At 35.5% G+C, this 8,862-nt stretch overlaps 1 protein-coding gene across 1 annotated transcript; it reads right to left on the reverse strand.

Moving 5' to 3' along the window:
• Positions 1–1,364: 1,364 nt before the first annotated feature.
• LOC103145460 (lipopolysaccharide-induced tumor necrosis factor-alpha factor homolog) lies at positions 1,365–8,568 on the reverse strand. Its single transcript, XM_007562907.2, has 5 exons — positions 8,400–8,568; positions 3,675–3,915; positions 3,502–3,537; positions 1,798–1,942; positions 1,365–1,684 (listed from the first exon to the last, which is right to left on the reverse strand). The coding sequence occupies exons 2-5, from the start codon at positions 3,898–3,900 to the stop codon at positions 1,579–1,581; spliced, it is 513 nt and encodes a 170-aa protein (XP_007562969.1). The 5' UTR covers positions 3,901–3,915; positions 8,400–8,568; the 3' UTR covers positions 1,365–1,578.
• Positions 8,569–8,862: the final 294 nt, after the last annotated feature.

Genomic DNA, 8,862 nt, shown 5'->3' on the forward strand with positions numbered 1-8,862 from the left:
TGAATTTACAACATATCCAACGATCTTTGAACCCACCGTCCAACAGCTGAGTCGTTGACTGGATCACGTGATGACGTCACATCATGCTACAAACGTAGACCATTTGCTGTGACAAACTGTTGTGCTCATACTTCGTCAATACCTTTTTTTTAAAGTAAAAAAGTATTACCATTATTTTTCTTTATTTTTTTATTTATTTATTTTTACTTTTTGCTCATAGATTGGAAACGTATGGAAGGTTCTAATACAATCAAAGCATTACAGAAACCTGTAACTCAAGCTATGTTCTATTATTACTCACCAGATTAGATAGCATGGCATGTTGAACAATAGATATTTCATCTCTTAGAATAGGATAATATAAAATTATCCTTCATTGACCCTTTGTGTGTCATCAGCAGTTCCAGGCGAACGCACAGATACATACAACTATCAATAAAAATAAGAGAGACTATACAGTATGGCTAATTATGCCGCACAGGAAAAAAATCCTAGTTATGAAAAATAGTGGAAAGAAGATTGTAAGAAATGTACAAGTATAATGCGGTAATATAAAAATTTGTGCAAAAAAAAACAAAAAACAACAGCTTTGAAGAACAACTCAGATAAACTATCTTTCTTGTGCTGGAGTTTAACTCTGTCTAATACAGAGCATAAATAAAAACAGATAAAAAGCACAAGGAGATCAGTAGCCTTGGTTTGCTGGCACTGACTGTCTGAGTTTTGCCAATTATTCAACAGACCGGTTCTCACTTTGGGAGACTGATTCCAAAAGCTTGAAGTCACCCTGCTTTAGTTCATGGTGTGTTTTTGATCATTGTTCTGTCAGAGTACATGAGCTTAAGCTTCACTTCTCCCTCTGTTCATTGTTTGTTCTTATTCCATCCAGATCTGGTAGTCTCCATCAGGATTTTTTGGAAGAGAGCAAAATTTATGGTTATTACACAACGCAGCAAATCATGCAGGTCTTTTAGCTGGAAGGCAGGCCCATATCATCATACTACCACCACTATGTTTGACTGCAAGCATGGGATTGTTTTTGAAATGCTGTTTTTTTAAAGAAACACAGCATAAAACTGTGTTAGTTTTATACTGTTTATAATGGTGACATTTATTTCATTATATTATATTATATTATATTATATTATATTATATTATATTATATTATATTATATTATATTATATTATATTATATTATATTATATTATATTATATTATATTAATAATTTTAGGGCTTAGGGTAGCTACTAGATAACTTAAAAAAAAATAAAAAATAATAATCTGTTTTAATTTAAGAAAATCTGTGTGAAGCATATAACAAAATGCAACACTAATATCCTGAACAAAATAGGTGACAGCCAAAATGAAAGAAAACAATTCTTTTATTGAAGAATTAAAAGCAACATTTCCATTGATTGAGTGATCCTAACTTCTTTTAAAATACCTCATCACATATACATATCCCAGTGCAATTTGTATCTCTTTGAACTTAACATATATTTTATTATTATTATTTATAAAGTAAAGAAAGAGAATTGCAGTGATTTTTTCCTTTTTCTTTTTTTTCTTTTTGTGATTTCACATCCGTTTGTATATGTAGAGGATCTGTTGGCAGTTTGGACAACGATGCTCCACATCTTTACAGGAGTCGAGGCAGAACGGGATACAACAGCAAAGCCAGCATCTATGTGTGGAAAAATTAGAAATTCTGTCAGATTCTAGGCAAATGTGGTTATTTGTATTTATTTTTAAAAGAAATTTAAGTTCCAAGATACTGAATAATGAGCAGGTTTTTACCCCAGGATGGTCAATCCTCCACAAATAGCCCAGGTCAACAGTCCTGGCATGTACTCTGTCTGGGTGATCACAGTTTGCTGACAGTGAGGACACAAAGTCTGACCAGGGACGTCTCCTAGTGTTGGAGCAACTACCACGTGAGACACTGAAAGACACAAAACACAATAAAATAAAAAAATATTCTTAAATATTCTTTCAAAAATAATTCAAGAATTTGATGGATTTTGTTGTTATATGTGCAGTAGCAGTCAAAGATAGATTTTTATTAAAAGTAGAATACTAGGTTTTAAAAAGATTTTAAACAAATAATTTTTTAAAACAGACAAATTGTGTATGATAGCATTTGCTCCACGTGTGCAAACTGTGCGCAGTTTGAATAAAGTATATCAACAAATGTTTCTTCAAGACCTTAAATTCCAGGGAATTAATTTTATGCCCATTCTTCTGTTCAAATTAGCTCAGACTCAGTCAGACTGGACCGGGAGCTTCTGTGACAGCTATTTTAAACGTTTCCACAGATTCTTGTGACAAACGTTATGTCTTGACTTTGACTGGGCCATTCTAACATATGCAGAGGCTTGTGGTTGTATATTTAGAGAAGGTGAAGCTTCACATAAATATCTTGTATTTACCGGAATCCATCGGTCATAGTAACTGGGACTCCATAAAAATACAGTCTACAATCTTCAGATTTTTATTCCCGATAAGTCATTCTTCTACTTTAACAATCATGCCCTACCATGTGCTCGTCTGTCACAACAAATACCATAAATTTCAAGGCTGCAACATAAGAAAGCAAGAAAATATGATATGGTTATGATTATTTTTCCAGTATGCTGAAAAAGCCCTTCGTCACATGAGAAATGTAATGAGAGTTTCTTTAAGAACAGCATCTTTGTGGTGCTGTTTGTCAAACATTTGTCAATATCAAGTTTTCGTTCTTTCAGTGACTTTCATTATAAGGAGAAATCCTGACCCCTAGTGGATGTATGTGGAAAACTACAACTTCAATGAGTAAACCTTTGTGTGGGAATTTATATTAAAACAGTTCCAGTTTGTATTTTATGGGGAATAAAATAAATTAAAAAAAAATCCCCACCCCCATAAGCAACCACAATTATATCTTAGGAGAAAACAGTGTTTGCAGTGACTAAAAGTCACCAGCAGAGGATGTAGATGTAACAATTGTTATGTGATAATATAAACATCCTCTAAGAAATGGCAGATTGGTATCGCTCACTCAGCCATTTGTCTTAACATATATTATGTTAGGATTTACAGAGTGAGGAAAGAACAGAGGAAGATGTGAAATATGATAATTAGGAATTTGGTTAGAGTGTGTCAGACTGCTCTTTTTGGTCAAAATATTGCTGACAGACTAGTGGAAAAATAATGTTTCACTTTTACTTTAATGGACAAACAAAATAAGATTGGGAATTTCCTGTCAACAAATCAATTTTGAGAATGTGACTGTGCTGGGAATACACTGAGAACAAAAGCTTTCTGTGAAGTGCCAAATGCCACAAATAGCCCCATTCTTTCAAGATGAAAGATTTCAATCACGCGTCGGCCCACTGGAGTGGTGGTGGAACGGAAAGAGCATTTTATTGTGATGTGTGACCTAAACTGCAAAGTTCTGCTTGCTTTCATAGGAAGACATGTGTTGTCAATGTAACAGTGTGCTGCTGGAGCAGGCTGCCTCACCTGCAGGTGCAGCTACAGCAGGAGCAAATGCAACACCTGCAAGAGGAGAGAAATAGCTCAGCAAAACAAGGACAGGTTGTCTCTAAAAACAAAAAGTGTATGTTTCAACTTTTGTTTTGAAGTTTACACCCATAAATTTCCCATATTTTAAGATTTTTTAAATGACCACATGCCTCCCTGGTATCCAGGAGGAGCAGGGGAGAAGCCTGGTTGAGCGGGGAAGCCAGGTTGAGCGGGGAAGCCAGGTTGAGCGGAGAAGCCAGGTTGAGCGGGGAAGCCAGGTTGAGCGGGGAAGCCAGGTTGAGCGGGGAAGCCAGGTTGTGGCGCAATACCGCCATAATTCATTGGAGGGCCAGGGTAGGGTGGAGCCATATCCTGTGGTTGGGTTCCTTTTTCCATCTTCAGAAATTCCACCTGTAAAACAAATATGATTTATGAAACCACTATATAAAAGTTAACGATTAAAACCACAGACTGTGGCATTTCTGGGATGATACAGAAAGCACAAACAAAGCAATGCAAACTCATTTGAACATTAATTATTTGTGTCACTGAAACTGAAGTTTTGATCCTAAACATGTGAAAGGAGAAGTGAGAGCACATGCTTTGTAACATGCAAACCTGATACAACTGACAGTTTCGAGTTTTGAGTGAAAAAAAGGGGCTTCATGTCATGTGATGAAGGTGTGTGAAGACGCCTCTGAGCTGAAGACCAATAGATAGAGGATGTAAGACATTTTTTATAACCATTTAACCAAAGTGGTGGAAACTGTACATTTTGAACTGCATCCTCTTTTACTATTACTCACATGCTCTGTTTTGTTTTTGTTTTTTGTTTTTTTTTGCAAAAGTAGATTTAACAGCATTGACTCTGTTTCTGAGTTGTTCAGTTTTTTCTTGATAATAGATGCAGGGAAATGTGAGCGTAGCTATATCCCACTTTTGAACGACAAGGCACAGTCAGACAAATTACTAGTCCCAAAGGTCCATCCGACATCATGAATTCCCCATGACATTTAGACTGAGGGCGGAAACAGATGCTCGGAAACGTGATGTTTCAAGTCTCTTTAATGTCTTAGATATTTTCTGCTTGAACGCATCTGTTTTAAATAATGTGGCCTCATATAAAACTTGGTAACTTGGTGTCATCTAAACATTTAAGCCCAGTTTGTGCATGAAAGGCTTTGGGCCGTAGTGCCTCCCTCTGAGTGAATGCAAAGGGAGCCCCATTATCAAAAGGAGAACATATATTTTTATCAAGGGTATGCATCATTTATATAATGTTCATATTAGTTTATCTACTAATATAATGGACAGTATTACGTTTTTTTTAACAAATGTGTCAAACCAGTATTTACTGTTTATGTTTTGCTACTGCTTTTTGTCAGGCTTCTTAAAATGCCTGTGGCACTGAACCAAAGCCTGGCTCAAAGGAGTTTCGCTAAAGAAGAAAAACATTTGACTGAAACTTTTGTTATCAGCTTCCGTTCTTTCCCAGTAATTAAGACATAGTTTCTATTTTGCCAATACACGGGACAATCATCCCAAGCTTGTCCCAAAGAGACACTGTAAAAGACTGCTATACTGGTTTTTCTCTGTTTATGCAATATGGGAGGCTTTTTTTCAATTTCCTTCTGGGGATTTACAGTTGCATTTTGTTAGAGGGTGTAACCGATGAGTGGAAAATACTTTAGACCTTTAGACCTTTTTAGGTTACACTTTATTTGAAGGGGTGTGCATAAGACTTACATGACACTGTCATAAACATGACATAAAGCCTGTCATGAACATAAATAAGTCTTTATGAATGTTTATGACAGTGGTCATGAAGTGTCATTTGGTAATGCAAAGTTGCTCTAAAAGTTGCATTAAAAGTCCATTAAAAGTGCCAACTTTGCATGATTTTGTGAATTATGATAATTTAATGCAAAGTTGGCATTTTTAATGGACTTTCAATGCAACTTTTAGAGCAACTTTGCATTACCAAATGACACTTCATGACCACTGTCATAAACATTCATAAAGACTTCTTTATGTTCATGACAGGCTTTATGTCATGTTTATGACAGTGTCATGTCAGTCTTATGCACACCCCTTCAAATAAAGTGTTACCTCTTTTTATTTTATATAGAGAGAATATATAGCATTTCATTGACATTTTAAAAAGAAACATGCATAATGACAGATTGTATATAAAAAAATGTAAATTTCAAGTTCCTTAAAGGAGAACAAAAAGGATCTGCTGTGCTGAATGACCAGAAAATGTATTCCTTCAGACTTGTTGAATGACTTTGTCGGTGACTGATTTATTTGAGATGTCAATCTCCAGCTGTGGGAATATTTTGTTTCTTTTGCCACAGTGTCAGCAGTTTTTGATGTTAAGGTCAGGGCTGCTTGGGGAACTCAACTTATTTTATTGTTTCATTCTTCTGAGAGAATTTTAGTTCAACTCTTTTCCAATTCGAAGGTCATAAAATCCTATTGACAAGTGCAAAATGATCAACCTGTTAAACACTATAATTACCATTGTTTCCATGCTCGTATTTGTAACAATGAAGAAGTTTCTGATATAATTCTGCTCAGATGTTTGACCACTCTTCCAGTCAGAATTAGAAAACTTTCTAAACTGGCTGATTTCTATGCTGACCATGCTGATTTCTTAACTCTGGAACATTCCTGGGTCAATTTGACCAGTAAAATGTTTAATCATGCAGTACTGTCAGAAACCAAAAATAAAAAAAAAAATTCCCCAAGACATTTTTGTATCCAAAACTCCAATACTAACCATTTCAGTCTATTTTTGTGCATTGATGTTTTGTTTTTTTCTCACAGATAAAGAATCAATGACAACAATTGACACTTTTCCTTAAAAATGTTCATTATAGTTTTTATGTCCACTGAAAAAAAACCTAGACACAAAAAACAATGATTATTCTTGAAACTGACTTTCTTATTTATTATTATTATTTTAGATTTTTTTATATCCAATTTTATTTTTTTATTTATTTTTTTAAGGAGTTAACTTTATATTTGAACTTGAGACACCCTGTTCTGTTCTGGGTCAAACTGACTGATTAAAAGTCAAGACAAATGAGTCATGAAGATTTGTATTGAAAGTAAACTTTATTCAACCACTGTTTTTGAACCACAAATGAACAAAACAACAACAAAATAAGATATTAGGAACACGAACACAGTGCATGTATGTCTGTGAATCTCTACAGCCCACAAGTAATCTGTCACCATGATGTGATAGTAAACAATGTGCAACGAGTACATTCTGAAATACCACAAAAATGGATTGATGGAAATGAACTAGAGGGTTTAGTTTTGTCATCTGCAGGGCACATGAGGGACATGTCATCACAGTGCGCTTTGTGCAAATGAATTTTTCACACTTCACACAAGTCAAGGTCATCTTGACTTCATCAGAAGGCTTTAAACCTGGTACCTCCTCCTCTTCCTTTTTCCTCCCGTAGCAACCTCAAAAGAAGAATAAAATGGTTACTATGTTTTTTGATACTCCTAAGCCACACACAACATGCTCCCACACAAACACACACTTTTACTTACCTCGTGCATTGCTATACTGGTTGTAGTCCTCTCCTGGATCTCCTCTATTATTGCAGTAGTTGCTGTTTTCGTTGTGGTACCACAAGCGCCTTGCCCACCTCATCTAAGAAAATGCGCCTCTGGTACAGCTTTGACACATTCCACTCCGGAAAGGTTTCCGCCCAAATGACAAACGTGTTGTATGCTGACACATCAGTGCTGATACATCAGTGATGCAAGCGATGACCAATGACTACGCATTGGCGTAAATGACACACATGACCCTGTGACCTTGTCCAAGTTGTCTACCCCTCCTTCATAGTTGTTTCCGTCATAGTTGCAAGGAAATAAATAGTAGTGGACATTTTTTTTTTACTGTTTTTATTTTTTGCTATGTCTGTGGACCAAGAAGAGGCACCAATTTAAATGCTGGTAGCAGATGAAGCTTAGTATTTATTTTTATGAAACATGAAACTGTTTAAGGAAACAGTTTCATGTCACGCTTAACCAGACGTGACTTAATTGTTTTCTAAATATACAAACTCTAAAATGAACTTAACGTCCTCTTTTTCACCTTTAATTGGTAATTCCCTTCCCTTTTTTGTTGTGCTCTCTGTCACAAAACGCTATATGTTGACATGGAGAAGTCAATTCTACTTATCAGGGTGTTACATAAGAGGCCTGATTTCTTTCTTTTTTCTTTTTTCATTTTGTTCCCATTGCTGAAGTTTTAAAAATTTAACTGGTGTATATGAAAGCTGTCTAACTTTTGTTTATTGTATTATTTTACGTAGCTGTTATTATCTAACATTTCTTCTTCAAATAGCGCATGTTTTTAACCAAAGTGCTCAAACTGTACTATAATATGACTTCAAAATTGTTAGAGAACAGCTAAAATGATACGCAAAATGGAGAAACACCGATGGCAGTATGCAGCAATAGTAAGGAAGTAATTTACTCTGTAAGTCATTTACTTTGTGGGAGAGGCTCGAAGTTGGAGCTTTAGAGCACTTTACCCATCTTGACCACCGTTGTTTATCCAAACAACAGTGGGTAAGTGCTTTCCTGGGAGTATAGCAATGCAAACAGGCCTACTCTATTAGTACAAATCATTGTAAATTCATCCTAAATCAATTAGAGCAACATGAGCAAACTCCTCATGAAGCAACCTCTGTCAGTAGAGCATTGTGTATCTGCCTCGCCCTGTTTGGTTCAGGAGATATGGCCTGTTTTTTTTTTTTTTACTGTACTTAAATATAAAAGCAGTAGAAAACACCAATAGGAATTACTATAACAGCAGCAGCTCAATATTAGGAGGGTAGAAGAATAAAATTGGTTGAACTTACCAGTAAATTTCAATTAGAAAAAACAGCAACAAAGGAGAGCGATACGTTTTTTTTTTCTGTTAAGTCTGATCCTTTATGGTGAGGAAGTGCAGGAAATCCCAGACTAAATAACAGCTTATAGAACCAAGATCTGCCTTTCACAGATCGGTGGTTTTTACCAGAGCCGACAATGTTCCGCCCTCTTTTATTTCCCCTCCTCCCATGTGACTTGGACCAGAGAGCAATAAAAAGAAACAGTGACATATTCAGGTTAAAGCTTTTCAAATGTAAATCTCTCATTATCAAATCAAATCAATTCAATAACGGTTACATGTTCAGTGGATTTCAACATTTTTTAAACAAGCTGAAATGTCTTATAACCCTCAGTGCTTTACCTTGCACTCATATCAATACTTGTCAGTTTCCCCACTATGGCCACAACTTTGACAACTTAAGTGAAAATGATTCATCTTAACACATGATT

This window comes from Poecilia formosa, unplaced genomic scaffold, assembly GCF_000485575.1.
Source record: "Poecilia formosa unplaced genomic scaffold, Poecilia_formosa-5.1.2 Scaffold142, whole genome shotgun sequence".
Taxonomy (NCBI): Eukaryota; Metazoa; Chordata; class Actinopteri; order Cyprinodontiformes; family Poeciliidae; genus Poecilia; species Poecilia formosa.

Bases quoted from the DNA above. Each gene is read 5' to 3' on its own strand.
- LOC103145460 (XM_007562907.2), bottom strand. From the start codon at position 3,900: ATGGAAAAAGGAACCCAACCACAGGATATGGCTCCACCCTACCCTGGC. The intron at 3,538-3,674 runs GCATGTGGTCAT...CTCCTCTTGCAG, and splicing joins TCCTCCTGGATACCAGGGAG to GTGTTGCATTTGCTCCTGCT. The intron at 1,685-1,797 runs GTAAAAACCTGC...TTCCACACATAG, and splicing joins GGAGGATTGACCATCCTGGG to ATGCTGGCTTTGCTGTTGTA.